The 19,680-nt window shown below is 46.1% G+C and overlaps 2 protein-coding genes across 6 annotated transcripts in view; both read left to right on the forward strand.

The window, feature by feature from the left end:
- The window catches only part of Med1 (mediator complex subunit 1), a 42,180-nt gene extending 31,573 nt beyond the window's left edge, over positions 1-10,607 (forward strand). For 3 of the 5 annotated variants that reach the window (XM_032911870.1, XM_032911869.1, XM_032911871.1), the window contains 3 exons: positions 1,700-1,795; positions 1,899-2,004; positions 4,320-10,607. In XM_032911870.1, the coding sequence (XP_032767761.1) occupies positions 1,700-1,795; positions 1,899-2,004; positions 4,320-7,569 (3,452 nt within the window). In that variant the 3' untranslated portion in view covers positions 7,570-10,607. The remainder of the gene's footprint in view (positions 1-1,699; positions 1,796-1,898; positions 2,005-4,319) is intronic. The other 2 variants (XM_032911872.1, XM_032911874.1) reach the window with 2 other exon arrangements.
- Positions 10,608-12,064: 1,457 nt separating this feature from the next.
- Fbxl20 (F-box and leucine rich repeat protein 20) overlaps positions 12,065-19,680 on the forward strand; it is a 57,578-nt gene continuing 49,962 nt past the window's right edge. Inside the window, 2 exon segments of the mRNA XM_032911756.1 lie at positions 12,065-12,338; positions 12,340-12,402. Coding sequence (XP_032767647.1) covers positions 12,261-12,338; positions 12,340-12,402 — 141 coding nt within the window. The 5' untranslated portion in view covers positions 12,065-12,260.

Raw genomic sequence — 19,680 nt, forward strand, 5'->3', positions numbered from 1 at the left:
AATTTAAACAACAACAAAAATAAAAATCAAAAGGAACCATATTGCCTAGTGTGGAATCTGGTGTGGTCATGCATGCTTTTACTCTCAGTATTTGGAGGCAGAGGTAGGTAGAACTCTGAGCTACACAGAGAGACCCTGTCTGAAAATAAACAGGTTAAAGTTGTAGCATGTAGGTACAGTTCTTGCCTACCACTGGTGAGGCCGTTGGTTTAGTTGTTTAGTTTGCTCTGCAAAACAAAACAAAAAACCAAGTAAAGCATGTCTAAAACAATATCCAAAATGAATCTGGAATGCATGTATATGTATGTGTATATATATATATATATATATATATCTGGTCTCAGTGTATGCTTGTGTTTTATTTGTTTGGTTTCTTGTGACAGGGTCTTACTGTGTATCCTTGGTCGAGCAGAACTTGCTATGTAGACCAGGCTGGTCCGACCCTCACAGAAATCCTAGTACTTGGTGGAAGAGGCAGGTGAAGCTCTATGATACTGAGTCCAGCCTGGTCTACAGAATGATTTCCAGGATAGACAGGGCTACATTGAGAAACCTTGCCTAGAAAAACAAACAAAAAAAAAGTAGTTTTTATTCAAGCTAATGTTGTGCATGACTGAATACCAGCACTAGGAGGCGGAGGCAGAGGCAGAGGCAGAGGCAGAAGCAGAGGCAGAGAGACAGAGAGGCAGAGGCAGAGAGTTAGAGAGACAGAGGCAGAGGCACAGGCAGAGAGGCAGAGGCGCAGAGAGGCAGAGGCAGAGGCAGAGAGGCAGAGGAGGGAGAGGCGAGGCAGGCAGAGAGGAGAGAGGCAGAGAGGAGAGGCAGAGAGGCAGAGGGAGAGGCAGAGAGAGGCAGAGAGGTAGAGGCAGAGAGGCAGAGAGGAGAGGCAGAGAGGCAGAGAGGAGAGGCAGAGAGGCAGAGAGGAGAGGCAGAGAGAGGCAGAGAGGTAGAGGCAGATAGGACATAGTGAGTTTGGGCCGGCCAGGGCTGCATGGGGAAACCTGTCTCAGAAACCAACCAAAGCAATCTAACGAAGTTTTATGGTAATAGTACTGGATGACTACTTGTCGAATGGAATGAAAACACTAATTGAGAGCTGGGCAGGGGGCTGGAGAGATGGCTCAGTGGTTAAGAGCACTGACTGCTCTTCCAGAGGTCCTGAGTTCAATTCCCAGCAACCATATGGTGACTCACAATCATCTGTAATGGGATCTGATTCCCTCTGATTCCCTCTTCTGGCGTACAGGCATATATTCAGGCTGTATACATAATAAATGAATAAATCGTTAAAAGAGAGAGAGAGAGAGAGAGAGAGAGAGAGAGAGAGAGAGAGAGAGAGAGAGAAGGCGTGAGCTGAGCAGGGCCGTGAATGCTTGGAGTCTCGGTGTTAGAGAGGCTCAGATAGATTATGAATTCAAGAGTAGCCTGAGCTACACAAGACTGTGTCCTAAGTTACAAAATGAAACAAAACTCTTGGCCAGTTTTGGTTTCAGAATTGACTCTCAGTGTAGGATGTTTACCAATTCTGTTGTTGTTCAGTTTTTCATGTTTTAATCATTTTATATACATTCTTTGCCTGCCTGTATGTTGGTGTACCTTGTGTATGCCCGGTGGTCAGCTGGCTATGTCACTGTATATATAAAGACATTGGTTTTTTAATGTCTTAAATATGGTTATGATCTTTTTCCTCGTTCTTTAGATTCTCCTGGGCTCCTCCAATTTGAAGTGTGTCCTCTTTCAGAATCTCGATTCAGTGTATCTTTTCAGCACCCTGTGAATGACTCCCTTGTGTGTGGTGAGTTGTGTGGGAGGCGAACATCTCTCTTGGGGTGTATCTTTCTTGAAGGATTGAGAACCTGTATGTATCTCAATGATCACTTCTACATTTTGTCTTTCAGTGGTGATGGACGTGCAAGACTCAACACATGTGAGCTGTAAACTCTACAAGGGGCTATCAGATGCACTGATCTGTACAGACGACTTCATTGCCAAAGTTGTTCAAAGGTAGTAGTGACCCTTTCTCATAAGAGATTCGTATAAAATGTGCCTCTATCCGTCCGTCCGTCCGTCTGTCCCTCTGTCTATATCTATTTCAAGTCAGGCTGTTCTGGAACTCTATAGGCTAGGCTGCCCTTGAATGCAGATCTGCCTGCCTCTGCCTCCTGAGTGCTGGGATTAAAGGTGTGCATCCTCATGCCTGGCTATATATTGTTATTTTTAGCATGAATTGGAAGTATTAGGGAAACGTGGCCATTTATTCAAATTTACTACTGATCTCATGCTGTGAGTATCAAAGCAAATGTGAACTGTGTTGTTACTTGAATATCACTGTTCATGCAGTAGGGATGGAGCTGGTGACTTCAAGCCTTGTCACACATTGAAGGTGACAGGGAGCTGGAAAAGCACTTCCTTTTCAAAGACATTCTCTCTGCTGTCTCCACCAAACTTACTGTTTGCCCAGGTGGGCCTTGATCTCAGAGACTGGTCTTCCTCATCATGCCTTGCCTAAATTATTAGTATTTTTTTCTTTCACCTTCCTCCTCTTTCACATGTACCATGTTATATAGCAGTGTGTGGGAAGTTAACATTTAAACCAGCCAGCTTCCGAGAAACATTAATATGTAATTTTCAAATTTTCTTTCAAAAGGAGGGGGGCTGGCAGCCTATTTTTACAAAGAGATTTTACTTAAGTTTTTTGTTTGTTTGTTTTTTAAGTTTTATTGGTTCTTTGTGAATTTCATATCCTGCACCTGTATCCCACTCATCTCCTGGTCCCTCCATATCTGCCCTCCGTCCCTGCAACATCCTCCCCAAAATAAAACAAAGGGCTTTTTTGGAAGCTGCAGTGTCAGTCACAGTGTGTCCTGGGATCTGCTCACAAGCTGGCCTTCCAGATGCTCTTGCGCTGAGCCACAGGTCTGCTTTGAGGTCTCTGCTTGTGCTGCACCCATCAATCCTGGATCCTCCCTGGGATCCCTCACATATCCTGTTGTCGACTGTGTCGTGGAGACTCTGCAGTTTTGCTTCTGCAGGCCTGGGCCCTTCTTTATGTTTTGAGACAGGGCCTTGTGTATTCCAAGCTGGCCTTGATAATGTAATTAAGACTGAGCTTGAATTCCCAATCTTTGTGCCTTAGCTTCCTGAGCGCTTTGATCAGAGGCATAAGCCACTACCTGGCTGCTTTGGTGCTGGGGAGGAAGCCCAGGGCTCTGTGCATGGTAGGCAAGTAGTGCAGTAACTGAGCCCCAGCCTCAACCTCAAAATAGATTTTTTTTTTTTTTTTGGAGCTGGGGACCGAACCCAGGGCCTTGCGCTTGCTAGGCAAACGCTCTACCACTGAGCTAAATCCCCAACCCCCTCAAAATAGATTTTAATAGATTACAATCAACTGTTATTGGAACACTGCTTCATTAAGCTTCAAGCAAAACTGTGAACTTTGAAGACAAAACACTTAACAGTTACAAGGCTCAAAATATCATTATTTGGCTTAGGATAAAATTGGCTGACACACATAGTAAAGCAAAATGTTTTTAAAAGTATGTTGATTGGACTGGAGAGATGGCTCAGTGGTTAAGAACTCTGACTGCTCTCCCAGAGGTCCTGAGTTCAATTCCCAGCAACCACATGGTGGCTCACAACCATCTGTAATGGGATCTGATGCCTCTTCTGGTGCGTCTGAAGACAGCTACAGGGTACTTATATATAGTAAAATAAATCTTTAAAAAGAAGTATGTTGATAATCTAAACTTAGCCGGAAGTGAGACGTAGTCTGTGTTAAGTAGTACTGTACTGCATACCAGCAACAGGACTTTCCACAAGAGTGGCTTTTGCCATTGCCATGGTCTGTCTTAGTGGTTTGATACTTATCACCTATGACCATGTGGAGCCCCTCCAAAAGGAGGATATTTTCATCCCGAGTTGGATTATCATTACTTTTCCTTCTCAAGCTCTTCCATGTTTTCCATTTTTGAGACAGGGTCCAAACTGGCCTTGAACTCACAGTTCCTGTGCCACCCACGCCTGAGGACTTTCTTTTAGTTCAGTGTAAATTGTTTTTGAACTCTGGTTTGGCATTTGTGTGTGTTTCATAAGCAGTTAATTTCCTGTTGGATAACATTTCTTTCTAGAATCAGTATATCCAAGGATTTGCTTTGATAGTTATTCTTGTCTTACGATTACTTGCCTTATGTGAAAAATGCTAACTGCCGTCTTCTGAGGCTTATTTCACTCACAGGCAAAAGTAGAGCCTTTTGTTCCAATGGTTGGTGATTTTACTATTACCAATGCGTGTTAACTTAGGTTTGTCTCCTGTCTTACAGATGTATGTCCATCCCTGTGACGATGAGGGCTATTCGGAGGAAGGCTGAAACCATACAGGCTGACACGCCAGCACTGTCCCTCATTGCAGAGACAGTCGAAGACATGGTGAAAAAGAACCTGCCCCCGGCTAGCAGCCCAGGGTATGGCATGACCACAGGCAGCAACCCAATGAGCGGTACCACCACACCAACCAACACCTTTCCGGGGGGTCCCATTACCACCTTGTTTAATATGAGCATGAGCATCAAAGATCGGCATGAGTCGGTGGGCCATGGGGAGGACTTCAGCAAGGTGTCTCAGAACCCAATTCTTACCAGTTTGTTGCAAATCACAGGGAACGGGGGGTCTACCATTGGCTCGAGTCCGACCCCTCCTCATCACACGCCGCCACCTGTCTCTTCGATGGCCGGCAACACCAAGAACCACCCGATGCTCATGAACCTTCTTAAAGATAACCCTGCCCAAGATTTCTCAACCCTTTATGGAAGCAGCCCTTTAGAAAGGCAGAACTCCTCTTCCGGATCACCCCGGATGGAAATGTGCTCGGGGAGCAACAAGACCAAGAAAAAGAAGTCATCAAGAGTACCACCGGACAAACCCAAGCACCAGACCGAAGATGATTTTCAGAGGGAGCTCTTTTCAATGGATGTCGACTCACAGAACCCTATGTTCGATGTCAGCATGACAGCTGACGCGCTGGATACACCTCATATCACTCCAGCCCCAAGCCAGTGTAGTACGCCCCCAACAACGTACCCACAGCCAGTGTCTCACCCCCAGCCCAGTATTCAAAGGATGGGCCGACTGTCCAGTTCAGACAGCATTGGCCCAGATGTAACTGATATTCTTTCAGACATTGCAGAAGAAGCTTCAAAGCTTCCCAGCACTAGTGATGACTGCCCACCCATTGGTACCCCTGTTCGAGATTCCTCGAGTTCTGGGCATTCTCAGAGTGCTCTCTTTGACTCTGATGTCTTTCAGACTAATAACAATGAAAATCCATACACTGACCCGGCTGACCTTATTGCAGATGCTGCTGGGAGCCCCAGTAGTGATTCTCCTACCAATCATTTTTTCCCTGATGGAGTAGATTTCAATCCTGATTTGTTGAACAGCCAAAGCCAAAGTGGTTTTGGAGAGGAGTATTTTGATGAAAGTAGTCAGAGTGGGGATAATGATGATTTCAAAGGATTTGCATCTCAGGCACTAAATACTTTGGGGATGCCAATGCTCGGAGGTGACAATGGGGAGTCAAAATTAAAGGGCAGCAGCCAAGCTGACACAGTTGACTTCAGTATTCTGTCAGTAGCTGGTAAGGCTTTGGGTGCAGCAGACCTTCTGGAGCACCACAGTGGTAGTCAGAGTCCTCTGCTGACCACTGGAGAATTAGGGAAAGAAAAAACTCAAAAGAGGGTGAAGGAAGGCAACGGTATGGGTGCTAGCAGTGGGTCAGGCCCGGGGTCAGACAGCAAGCCAGGCAAGCGCAGCCGCACACCTTCCAATGATGGGAAGAGCAAAGATAAGCCTCCAAAGCGAAAGAAGGCAGACACGGAGGGAAAATCCCCATCTCACAGTTCTAACAGACCTTTCACCCCACCCACCAGTACAGGTGGGTCCAAATCCCCTGGCAGTTCAGGACGATCTCAGACGCCCCCCGGTGTCGCCACACCGCCCATTCCCAAGATCACCATTCAGATTCCTAAAGGAACAGTGATGGTGGGCAAGCCTTCCTCTCACAGTCAGTACACTAGCAGTGGTTCTGTGTCTTCCTCTGGCAGCAAAAGCCACCACAGTCATTCTTCCTCCTCCTCTTCCTTATCTTCTGCTTCCACCTCAGGCAAGATGAAAAGCAGTAAATCAGAAGGCTCCTCAGGTGCCAAGCTCAGTGGCAGTATGTATTCTAGCCAAGGGTCTTCTGGATCCAGCCAGTCCAAAAATTCATCTCAGACTGGGGGGAAGCCAGGCTCCTCTCCCATTACCAAACATGGACTGAGCAGTGGGTCTAGCAGCACCAAGATGAAACCTCAAGGCAAGCCATCCTCACTTATGAATCCTTCTATAAGCAAACCAAACATATCCCCTTCCCATTCAAGGCCTCCTGGAGGCTCAGATAAGCTTGCCTCTCCAATGAAGCCTGTTCCCGGGACCCCCCCATCCTCTAAAGCCAAGTCCCCTATCAGTTCAGGTTCTGGTAGCTCTCATGTGTCAGGAACTAGTTCAAGCTCTGGTATGAAGTCTTCTTCAGGGTCAGGATCCTCAGGCTCATTGTCTCAAAAAACTCCCCCAGCATCTAATTCTTGTACACCATCTTCCTCCTCATTTTCCTCAAGTGGTTCTTCCATGTCATCCTCTCAGAATCAACATGGGAGTTCCAAAGGGAAATCTCCCAGTAGGAATAAGAAGCCTTCTTTGACAGCTGTCATAGATAAATTGAAGCATGGGGTGGTTACCAGTGGGCCTGGGGGTGAGGATCCAATAGACAGTCAGATGGGTGCAAGCACAAATTCCTCTAACCATCCGATGTCCTCCAAACATAACATGTCAGGAGGAGAATTCCAGAGCAAACGTGAGAAAAGCGATAAAGACAAATCAAAGGTTTCTACTTCTGGAGGATCAGTTGATTCCTCTAAGAAGACTTCAGAGTCAAAAAATGTGGGAAGCACGGGTGTGGCAAAAATTATTATCAGCAAGCACGATGGAGGCTCCCCGAGCATCAAAGCCAAAGTGACTCTACAGAAACCTGGAGAAAGTGGTGGAGAAGGGCTCAGGCCACAGATCGCCTCTTCAAAAAACTATGGCTCTCCATTGATCAGTGGTTCCACTCCAAAGCATGAACGGGGTTCTCCCAGCCACAGTAAGTCGCCAGCATATACACCTCAGAATGTGGACAGTGAAAGTGAGTCAGGCTCCTCCATAGCAGAGAGATCCTACCAGAACAGCCCCAGCTCAGATGATGGTGTCCGGCCACTCCCAGAATACAGCACAGAGAAGCATAAGAAGCACAAAAAGGAAAAGAAAAAAGTAAAAGACAAAGATAGAGACCGGGACAGAGACAAAGACAGAGACAAGAAAAAATCTCACAGCATCAAGCCAGAGAATTGGTCTAAATCCCCCATTTCTTCAGATCAGACTTCATCTATGACCAATAACCCTATCTTATCTGCAGACAGGCCTTCCAGGCTCAGCCCTGACTTTATGATTGGGGAGGAAGATGATGATCTTATGGATGTGGCTCTGATTGGCAATTAACCTTACTTTCTAAACAGACATATCCAGAGGCGAAATTAACGATACATGTAAACCAACACGAGGGGTGAGTCAGACAGGCCGATCTGTGGTTGAGAATCCTACAGGCATGGCGTCTGCATCAGGCTGGGTGCATTTATACACATATCTAAACCCTGCTAGGAAACCATGCCGCTGGTTGCTCATGAACAAGTCCTATCTCTTTGCCAGAAAGCAATGAATAAAATACTTGCTTAAGAAAGGGAGAGGGGGTGGTGGGAAAGGGTGTAGAGAGGGAGGGGTGGGAAACTGTTGTGGGAAATATTCATATATATTTTTCTCCCTTTTTCCATTTTCAGGACATGCTTTAAAGTCATTTTAGTGCATGTATTTGAAGGGCTGGGCAGAAAATGAAAAAGCAATACATTCCTTGATGCGTTCGCATGAAGGTTGTTCACCTTTGGGAGGTGTCCAGTGGAAGCATGGGCAAGGAAGGGACTTGGCAGTTCTGGACACTTAAAGCAATGTTTGGTGTCTGTTTCTTAGGAGTGATTGGGGGAGGGAAAATTATTTTAGCTATTTATTTGTAATATTTTAATCCTTGATGTTTGTTTTTATGCAATGTTTGTTCCTAAATCTATGAAGGTTATGGTTCAGAACAGTAGGCAGGCAGCAAGGCTTGTCTGGTGGGGGGAAGCTTGCGGCTCGTGTTGATGCTGCAGCACCAAGCCCACAGAGCTAATCACAGCCTGTCTTTGGAGTTAAATAGAAAAACCAAAACTATTATCTTTGGAGGTTTTTCACAGGGTTCAGACACCATAGGAATATTAGGAGTGAGTTACCTCCCTATGCAGATAAAAGATTTATCTTCTTTAATTAAAAAGGAAGGGTGGCTTTTGGGGGTATACATATATTTTCAGAATCTATACCCTATTGTATAAAAACCAGTATAGAATTATTAGTTCTCCTAGTTCCACAATGTGCCAAACGTCTACATCCCAGCATTTTGTTTGCAGGAGAGCTGATGCCATTCCTAAGAGCTGGACTCTTTGTTTCTCTTCAACACCAGGAGGAGGAGTTCAGACGTAAATCACTCCACTGTATGCTCCCCAGATAAACAGTTTTTAAAAAAAAATGCAGCCATAGTTCACTTAAAACAATTTCAAGCTCACTTGAAGTGATTAGGGCCTGGAATGCTAAGTGAGCACGAAGATAACCCTTGCTACCGTGTAGCACACAATTGGACCTTTTTGGAGAAACAGGTCTGAGTCTGGATTCTGAGGGACATCAAAGGAAGACCTTCTCATAAGTACAGGAACACAGGAGACCGTTTTGAGTGCAACAGAAGTTTCTCAGTATTTGGAGGGTCCTCTCAAAAATCCGCGGCCTTACTTTGATTTCGCCACCTGCACTGTGCCATTCCTGATGATTCTGTTCAGGATCTGTGTCAGCGGGGCGGGGCATGATCCCCAGCACAACTCTTCTGGATTACAAAACGAAAAAAAAAAAAAAAGCCAGGTGATTGATGTTTGTGTGTGTTATAAGTGGAGTGACTTCATCAGATATGGACGCTTCTACATCCAACACTCTGCAGGCTGGAGCCAGCCAGCATAGACTGGAAAATCTACTGTGGTTCCTGACTCTTCCTTTTTCTTTCTTTGTTTTTTGACATTCTTCCTTTTCTGGTTCTCAACAACTCTGCCATTTCTGTGTCCCAAGGCAATAAACAGGAAACAAAATATTGGAAAGTGGAGCAAGAAAAGTTATCTGTTCCCCTATCGGAGCCTGGTGTCTTGGGTGACAGTACCGAGGACACGGGCAGGGTGTAGTGGAGTGCTTTCTCTGGTGCTGCTGACACAGTAGCCGTGCGGTGTCTTAGATAAAGCCAGGTTGGATTTCTCAGAAATTTGCCACCTGGTTCTGAATCCTATCCTCTTAGTTTCTGCAGGAAAGTTAAAGTCATATGGGGTTTCATTTTGTTCTGGGTGGGGACAATCTCATGGGGAAATGTACTGCATAGTATAAGGGGCTAAGGCCCACCAAGCAGAGTCAACAAATACCAAAATGAGTAAACTGGGAAGCTTTTCTCTCTTTCTGTCTTCATCCCAGATCAAAGAATCCCGAGTTAGGATCTGGATGAAGGATAAGCCCCTGAATTGCTGATGGGCACACCCCACACAATGACCCAGCATCTGAACTTGCTTAACAGGGAGCCGGGGCTAAACTGCTTCACCCTGCCTGGGAACCAGGGAGCACTGCATTTCTCCACAGGGTGGAGGAGAAGAGGCAGAGTAAACCAAGCCTGGGACACCTCCCTCCCATCCAGGTGTACTCATTCTCCTGTTTGAAAAGACGGCAAGGATATGAAGTCAACTTCTACCTATGTGCTGCTGCTGGACTTTAATGTATTGTTAGTTTGACCTGATTCTTCTGTCTTTGGGCTTCATGTTAAGGGTCTTTGGACAAAATCTGCTCTGATGTACAAGAATATTTCATTGTATCTTAAAACAAGTGTTTCCGAGGTGAGGAAGGGGACCTAATGTAATTGCCAAAGCCAGCTTGAGGTTGATAACTCTTGAATTGGATTTTCCTTTTGTCAGGTGGAGGCCTGACAATCTGTAACAGCAATATATCATGAATTTTCAGCAGAGCCAGTGAGTCACACACAGTGTCCTCATTGGTCACAGCAGATGTCAGTATAGAAAAAAAACAATCCCTGGGTAATCTTGTGTTCTATTTTACCTTTAGCCCTGTCCTCCAATTATTTGTTTGGAGTTAAGTTTTGAGGGACAGGAAGTATTATGGTAGAAACTAGGTTGGGAAAATGTTCAATTATAGGGTTGAGATTTAAAATTTGAGTTTAAAAATGTACATCAGGAGCAGTGGGAAGAGTGTTTTCTTAAAGGCATTTCTAATTTGATTTTCTGTGTGTATGGCTGTTCTGTAAATATTTTTTTTTCATTTTTTTGAAAGTGGACAAAATCTGTGGGATTTTCCCCCAAAAGAACACAAAAATAAAACTGTTTCTTTACATACAAATAAATTTCTTTGATAAAAAGAAATGTGCCTTCGTGTGTGTGTTTTGTTATTATTTTGTTTGTTTGCTTGTTTTTAAGACAGATTCTCACTATGCTGCCCTGGCTAGCCCAGGGCTCACTGTGAAGACCAGGTTGGCCTGTTTTTTGAGCTTAGGTTTCATGTAGCCCAGCCAGACCATTAACTTCTGTGTAACTGAAGCTGACCATGAACTCTCTCTTCCTGCATTTTCTTTCTAACTGCTGGGGTTATAGGCTTTATAACCTATAAACTGCTGGGGTTATGGTTTGTGATTTGTATCTTTGGGACAATGTCCCTAGCTAGCCCAGTATGATCCTGACCTCAAGCAGTCCTTACTCTGCTTTACAGGGTGGGATTATATCACCATACAATGTCATTCTTTGAATATTTCCATTTGTTAAGCCTCTCAAAAAAATCCAAATGAATTATAAACCAATAGCTTCACTGAGCACTATTCTAAATGGGCCCACAGCACAGTTGGTTGACCAATGAGACCAGATGTTTTTGTTTTCCCATATCTGACTTGTTTCTGTCTTGCCATCTTTTCTCACTTTTCCCAACTTGCAGTTACAAATTCATCGTAATTCTCGCTGGAAGTAATAACTTTTGGATGCCACTAACGTTTGATGTTTTCTCACTGGCTGAAGTAAATGCTTAAAAGCTTGTGCGACTTGAAGAGAATGCCAGTTATGGACCTAGGTTTTTGTGGGCCCAATAACTGAGGTGGTCGTCCCCCCCCCCCTAGTTTGTTTCAGGGGAAAAAAGGAAATTCTGTCAGACATGACAAATGCCTTTAATGGAGGCAGAGGCAGGTGGATCTCTGAGTTCGAGACAACCAGAACAGGCTACCTAAACAGTCTCAAAACAGAAAAATAAAAAATAAAACAGGAAAATTTTAGGGACAATAAGTGATAAAATACTTTTTTTAAGATTCACAACTTTTGCTCTTTAACGTTCATCTTTCGGATTCTAATTAAAACTAACTATAAAGGGGCTGAGGATAAACTTGTAACTGCTTTGAGTATACAAATGTAAGCGGTATTGCAGTCTAATCAGGACGGCTGGGATTTATAATAGTTTTTAATGTTTCAGGTTTGGTACATTTTGTAATGTTTCTCTTTGAAGGAGCTATTTCAATCGATTGTTTCATAATTCATGGGAAAGAGGTCACAAATTTTAGGAGTCTTGAAGGCTAGAGTTGACATAAAGATGGCAGACTAGCTTCTCTATTAAGCATAAGCCAATGAAAGTCATAGTTTCCTACGGGCAAACGCCCCCGCCTACTCGCTCCTACATGCTTGTTTCTCCCGCCGAAATGGCGTCAGGCTGAGGCTCTCACCAACCAGCTCTCTGATTGGAGCATGGGCAGCCACTACAGCCCATTGGGCGCAACCGGCCGGAGGGGCGGGGAAGCCAATGGCTCTTGTGCCTTGCCCGCCCCCACCGGATCGACGCCAGCCCCTCCCCCGGCCCAAGGAATGGGTACTGGGCCGGGGCATTGCACGCCCTGACCCCGAGGTGTAGCCGGGCTGCCCGTTCCTGTGCAGAGCTCGCGCTAGGTCCTCCACTTAGCGCAACCTGCTTCTGTCTTCTGGAGCCAGGCAGTGAGAGCCATCCGCCCCGCAGCGAGCCCCCAGGTCTCCCTGCAGCACCCCGTAATGCAATTCATCGGGGCGGGGGAGGCGGCGGCAGCACCTACGGCGCCAGCGGCAGCACTGCCCCAACCTAGAGACGTCTAGAAAGAGGAGGAAAATGGCTCCGAGCAGGGACCGCCTGCTGCACTTTGGGTTCAAGGCGACAGTGAGTGATAGAGGACGGGAGTTGGGAGGCCAGAAAGATGTGGGTGCCAGCTCAGGCCGCCTGGGAAGTGACTAGATCAGGGCAGGGGACCCTAGGCTGAAAGCTCAGGTTCCGCGTGGGTCGGTACGTGCCATTGAGTTCTCGCAGTGCTGGAGGGGATCCGGTGATGTGCGGTCCCTGCTCTGCAATTCTCGCCGGTCCGCGAGCACGCGCGCACTCGCACCCGCCCCACAGCGCACCGTGCCCTGTACACACACACACACATACACACACACACACACACACACACACACACACACACACACACACACGCACGCAAGCAGGCGCGCACTTGGGCACTTCCCTGTCTCTCCTTGTCCTAGTGGGCTCGCGCACGGTCACCCCACGTTCCGGCCGCTCGCGGGCTCACCGTCCGGGGTTGCGCCGGGTGGGGGAGGGGTGGGCTCGCGCCGCCGCCGCGGAGCGCTCCTCCCCTCCCCCGGCGTTCCGAGGCCCGGGCGGCTCTGCCCAATGAGGAGCGGCGTTGCTGGCAGGTGGGGAGTGTTTTTGTTTTGGGTTGAAGTTGAGGCTTTGGAGAGGACCGAGCTAGCGACTGGCAGTCGTCGCGGCCGCGGACGCCGCGGGCGGTGGTGGAGGCCCCCGCGGGACTCGAGCGGTGTCTCCTCCGCGTCGGGCGGGCGAGCCTCGCCTTACCGCCGCCGCCTCCCGCTCCCGGAACTCCGGGGCCTGCCCTGGCCCCTGTCTTTGCACTCCGCACGCCGCAGCGCCCTGCCCGGGCCGCACCCGCTGGCCTCATGAGGAGGGACGTGAACGGAGTGACCAAGAGCAGGTTTGAGGTGTGAGCTCGGAGGGGTCTCGGGCGGCGGCGAAGGCCAGTTCTCGCACCCCAAACAGTCGCCCTACCGGAGCCGCCTCCCTTGTGCGGCCCGCCACCCGCCCTCAGCGGGGCCGCCGGCGTCCTCCCCTGCTCGCGACCCGCAAGCCCCGCGCACCGGCTTGCCTCGCCTTCCGGGAGGTTCGCCTGCTGCCCCTTCCACCCGCGGGCCCTGGCCGGGATTAGCCTTGGCGCCCTAAATCCCCCCTCCCCCATAACACCCAGCTTCCCATTCTTTGCCCAGCCCTTGGCTAGCCTCCTTCCACCTCGCAGTGAAAGCACCCGGTCCCCGACTGGCCAGCGCCTGCTGCCTTCGTGAATCGTTTATCTACACCCGTGCGGGAATCGATGAGTCCTCGGTGGAAGTAGGAAGTTGGGGGTGGTAAACTGGGACGATAGAGGCGACTGTGGGGTTTTCGTGCTGTTTGGATATTGTTCTAATACTTCCTCTTCCCCGTTTAGTCTATATTTTTGTGGTTCATTGTTTATTGGGAACTTAGATATCTGTTCAGAGGATGCGAGGAAGGTCTTAGAGCCTTCGGAGAATCCATTCCTTTTTTTTTTTTTCGTCTTAAGTTTGCCCTCTGGAGAAGGAGTTTTGTAGTCTTGGAATTGAACCCGAGATAGTCAGAAAGCTCTTAAAAAGAGAATTCACGAACTGAGAAAGGGATTCCTTTGGGAAATACTGTAACAACTGGTGAAGTACAAATGTGCAGGAGGATTCATTGGTAGACGGAGAGACAAACTTACACAACAAGAGAAAATGTTACCTAGCCCTTTCTGGCAGAGGCTCAGGCTGACCTGTGTTGGCTCCGGGCTCAGTGTCCATCTCACTTGCTAGTTTTCTGTCTCCTCTCTCTTGTTGTATTTTTAACACTCAGTGTTTCCCTTCAGCTCCCTTTAAAAGATGACTTTGAAACAAAAGTTTATGGGCTTGGGGTGAAAGTCTCACTTAGGGATGAAACTTCTGTATAGTCTTTGTTATATTTTAAGAGTACAGGAGAAAATAGTTAAAGTTATAAAGAAAGATTAAGGCAGGAGAGCTGTGAAGGAAATTTAAATTCAGACTTTAAATACGATGTTGCAGTGGGAAGTGGAGAAAATGAGGGTAATTGGTTACACGAGTTCCCATTTGTAACTTATTGGTGGTGGTGGTGGGGTAAGGCATAATGATAAAAACTGCCTATGTGAGGCGTTGTATTCCTCTAAAGTAGAGAGGCCAAAAAGATTAATTTATGGTGGTTTCCAGTTCAGTACTACTGTAAAAGTCTCTACCATTGAAATTAATACCTTAGACACCTGACAGTTTAGGGCTACTCTGAAGAGTTCAAAATGAAGACTCCAAAACGTCAGTGAGTTCCTGACCAGCTTGCTATTTTGAGTTGAGAGTTTCCCTTTTGAGTTGAGGAATGCGTCCTTTGTGCATTAAAGCAATATTACTGTTTCTTATCCTTAACTACTTTTTTGTTTTTGTTTTTCTTAAGACAGGAGCTCATGCAGCCCCTGAGCCTGAGGTGATTCTCTGCCCCCTGAGTGTTAGGATCATAGATGTGAGCCACCATCCTCTGCTTCACAGTTTTATTCCGTTGTTGTTGTTGGGTTTTTTGTTTTGTTTTGTTTTGTTTTTTATTTTTTAGGTTTTGTTTTTGTTTTTGTTTTTTTGTTTTTTGTTTTGTTTTGTTTTGTTTTTTTGGAGCTGGGGACCGAACCCAGGGCCTTGCGCTTGCTAGGACTGAGCTAAATCCCCAACCCCTTTAGGGTTTTTTTTGAGACAGATTTCTCTGTGCAGCCTTGGCTGTCATGGAACTTTGCTCTGTAGACCAGGCTGGCCTGGAACTCAGAGATCCACCTGCCTCTGCCGCTAGAGTGCCGCGACTAAAGGTGTGCGCCACACTGCCCTGTGCCACACCTGCCTGCCTGCTTCATGAATTTTTCAGCCCTCACACTTGCCAGGCTGTCATTTGCACACCTTTAAGCCTAGCACTCTAGAGGCAGGGGGATCTCTGCATAATCCAGTACAGGTTACTGTACATTGAGTTCCAGGACAGCTCACGCATAGAGAAATCCTGTCTGAAAATAAAAACAATAGAAGAATCCTCAGAACTAAGAGGCTCCTTTAGACGGGGCTGATTGGTGCTAAGTAGGTTACCACAGGATGAGACTTTTCGTGAGATCTGGAAATACGTACAAAAAAGTAATAGCTGATTTCAAGTCATGAAAATGACTAACACAAATGAAGGACTCTTGCCCCACCCCAGGAGGAGAGGGACTTCAGTCTTTGCATACTTGATGCTTTGAGGCCTTTTCTTTATGGAAAATATTTTAATATTCTCTTCGAGTGGTATTATTTTGTGTTTGTGGTACTGGGGGCCTGGCACAAGATTCTACAAGTACTATACCTCATCCCTCCAACCCCCTTGAAACAAATTCACAGTATTTAGCCCACAGTGGCCCGGAACTGTCGGCGACCCCCTTACTGCTGTCTCGAGTGCTGGGATTCCAGGCATGTGCTGCCACCGTGTCCAGTTTGGGAATGCTTTCTTCTGTATACTTTTGAATGCTGAGATCAGAGGCCACATGCTTGATATCTCGCTCTCAGAGCCAGAGATACAGAAAAGCTTTTTGGTTAAATGGAGCCTAGTGGCTGGGAACTGTAATCCCGGCCCTTGGGAGACTGAAGAGGATTTGCCCCCCAGTTCCAATCAGTCTGGTTTATAGTGAGTTTCTGACCAGCCTGAGCTATAGAGTGAGACCCTCCTTTCAAACTGTGTGTCCTCCCGAACTGCCCCTGAAGGAGAACAAATTAAAGCAAGATCACTAGTTATATAAACCAAGCCTGCGACGTCTGTGTAAAGCCAGAACAGGGGCTTCAGGGCAGAGGATAAACCGACCCAGAGACGTAAAACTCCGTGTTCCTTCCTCTGTTGCTTTGTGTGTATGTGCGTGTGGTTTTTTAATTTCATTAAAGTATTTTAAAGATACACTTTATTTTATGTGTGTGATTGTTTTGCCTGCATGCATGTGTGCACCTCATGTTTGCCTGGTGCCCACAGACGTCAGAGGGTGGCATCGGATCCCCTGGAACTGGAGTTACAGGTGGTTGTGAGCCACCATGCGGGTGATAGAATCTGAGCCTTGGTTCTGTCCAAGAGCAGCAAGTGCTCTTAGCTACCAAGCTTCTCCAGCCCCACTTTGTTTTGGTCACGGGGTTTCACATAGCCCAGGATGGCCAGAAACACAGAGTTGCCTGGCTGGCCTGGAACTTCCAACCCTTCTCTTGTCTCAGACTCCACTACACGTGCTATCTAAACTTGATTCTTAGTTCTGTCCTACGTTCAAGGAAAGTTAGGGTAAGGTGGTGAAGTTGTGCAGCTTAACAGTAGAGGGCCGACATCCTCATCTCTGGAGGGAGGGGGGGTTCGTTGTTCCTTTTTAGAGATTTGATTTGTGAATGCATGGGTGTGTGAATATACGTTTACATGTGCATGCTTTTGGAGTGCAGGTGCCTTAGAGGGCAGACAAGTAGGATTCCCCTGGATCTAGAGATTGTGAGCGCCGCTGCCCTGCCGTAATGTGGGTGTTGTGAACCGAGCTAGTTCCCCTCTGAGAGCAGTTAACGTGGTCTTAACCACTGATCCATCTCTCCAATCCCCCAATCTCTATCTTGTTTTTTGTTCTGTTCTTGTTTTATGTTTGTTTGTTTTTTCTGTAGCCCTGGCTGATCTGTACTTACTCTGTAGACCAGGCTGGACTTGAACTCACAGATCCACCTGCCTCTGCCTCCCTAGTGCTGGGATTAAAATTTGTGCCACTACCTCCCAGCTTTCTATTTTTTACACTCAATGTTTTCCTCTTGTTCTGTTGTTGCTATAACTTACCATAAAATCAACTAAACGCATGGAGAAATTATTTTCCTAAAATTCATCAGATATATTTTGTATATGCTATCAGATGAATGTGTCTTTTCATTTTAAGTGTGTTAATCAACATTACCTTAACACTCACCAAGATTAACAAGAGACATTTCAAAAATCTAGTCCTGCCTTTAGATTCAAATTGAGATTTTCTTTTAAGTTCAGTCTCTATTTTATCATGATTCCCATAAGTCCATAATAAAGATACCAAGGTATCGGAGAAAGTCCTTACTTTAGTTTACTTTAAAAAAAAAAAAAAAAAAACTTAATGTTTTAAAAAAGCCATAGTGGGCTGGAGAGATGACTCAGAGGTTAAGAGCACTGACTGCTCTTCCAGAGGTCCTGAGTTCAAATCCCAGCAACCACATGGTGGCTCACAACCATCTGTAATGGGATCCGATGTCCCCTTCAGGTGTGTCTGAAAACAGCAACAGTGTACTTACATACATGGAATAAATAAAAAAATAAATAAATAAATCTTTAAAAAAGCCATAGTGTTGCCAAGCAACCAGAGCTTCCAGGGACTAAGCCACTACCTAAAGACTATACATGAACTGACCCTGGACTCTGACCTCATAGGTAGCAATGAATATCCTAGTAAGAGCACCAGTGGAAGGGGAAGCCCTGGGTCCTGCTAAGACTGAACCCACAGTGAACTAGACTGTCGGGGGGAGGGCGGCAATGGGGGGAGGGTGGGGAGGGGAACACCCATAAGGAAGGGGGGGAGGGAAGGGGATGTTTGCCCGGAAACCGGGAAAGGGAATAACACTTGAAATGTACATAAGAAATACTCAAGTTAATTAAAAAAAAAAAAAAAGCCATAGTGTTTCCTTAGCAGGCATTAAGTTATTTTTTAATCAGTGCCTGGAGATGTTAAGACCATAGTTAGGAAAAGAAGGGTCTATTTTGGAAATACTGACTGTATTCCTTATTTTTCGTTAGACTTTACTGGTTTTCTCATAAATACATAATAGTGCATACAATGGTGTCAGTAGGCCTTGTTCGTAGCTCAGTAGCAAAGGAACCTACATGGCTATCAGCTTAGGACCCTCTTTTTAGCTTCCCAGACGTTGGGGTGCAGGCAGGAGCTGTCAGAAGTATTCAGGTTTTCGGCCTTATTATCCATCTACTTCAGGTCAGGTCAGTTTTCAGTATGCTGATAAGATTAGTAATGCTGGGGCTGGAGAGATGGCTCAGTGGTTGGGAGCATCAACTGCTCTCCCAGAGGTCCTGACTTCAATTCTCAGCAACCACATGGTGGCTCACAACCATCTGTAATGGGATCTGATGCCCTCCTCTGGTGTGTCTGAAGACAGCTGCAGGGTGCAGGGTACTTATATATAATAAATAAAATTTTAAAAAATAAAAAGATTGGTTAATGCTGTTAAATATACTTTACCCACACTGGACACATGCTTTCCTAATTTGCTACAACCAAACTGTCCTTTTTTTTTTTTTTGAGATAATGTCTTCCTAAGTTGTATAGGACTGCCTTTAGCCTTCTCAGTATCATTGCGCCTTGAATCCACATACACTCCTCAGAAACCAGGACTACAGACCTGTACCACCAGGCCAGGCAGCTGATGCTGTTGAATCTGTATTCATTTTTTGGAACAGTCTTAGTATCCCTGGCTAGCTTAGAAACACTATGTCAACAAGACCGTAATTCACAGAGATCTTTCTGCCTCTTTCTAGACTGCTAGGATCACCACCATGCCCAGCCTTTGAATTTTTAAAAATTTATTTTATTTGTGTGTCTGCATGCATGCACGTGTGTGGGTGTGGGTGGGTGTGTGTGCTTGCCATGTGAGTGTTGGTGTCCGTGGAGCCAAGCTAAGACATTTAGGTCCTTTTTGCTGGAATTACAAAAGGTGTCATGGATGCTGACCTCTCCGGGCCCTTCTGTTCTGAGGTATAGCATAGTGACAGGACACGTGCCTGGCATGAGTGAAACCCAGGCAAGTGCAAAAGATCCAAAAAGAGCAAAAAATACATCTTATTCTCTACAGTTGTCCATTTCAAACCTTGACCTCATTTTCCTTTCAAATTAATGAACAATTTTGTTACTGGCTGAAGATCCACTCCTGTCCCTTGAAATACTGTTTCCTGACCTGTAAGGAGTTGGGACCAGAATTAAAGTTTTCAGTTCTCGAACTAGTATAGTGCTGAGGTTCTGGAAGAGTATTTTTAGACGTGCAAGGTAAAATGTTTTAAGACACCAGGGAAGTCTAAGGGAGAGAGGGAGAAGGAACAACACTCTTCCACCAACCCAATATAAGTGCTTGTCCTGGCCCCATTTTCCTCTCTGATCATGTAGTTTCAGTAAACTTTTGGGCCCTCAAGTGGATACTAACTGGGAAGTAACAAAATATCCAGTTGCAATTTTATAATGTTATTTCCTAATGCATTTTAGTCTACTTGATAAAAGGATTCTGATGTAGCTGGGCAGTGATGGTGCCTGCCAGAGGTAGGACTATCTCTGTGAGTTCA

The sequence above is a fragment of the Rattus rattus genome, chromosome 9, assembly GCF_011064425.1.
Source record: "Rattus rattus isolate New Zealand chromosome 9, Rrattus_CSIRO_v1, whole genome shotgun sequence".
NCBI classification, from domain to species: domain Eukaryota; kingdom Metazoa; phylum Chordata; class Mammalia; order Rodentia; family Muridae; genus Rattus; species Rattus rattus.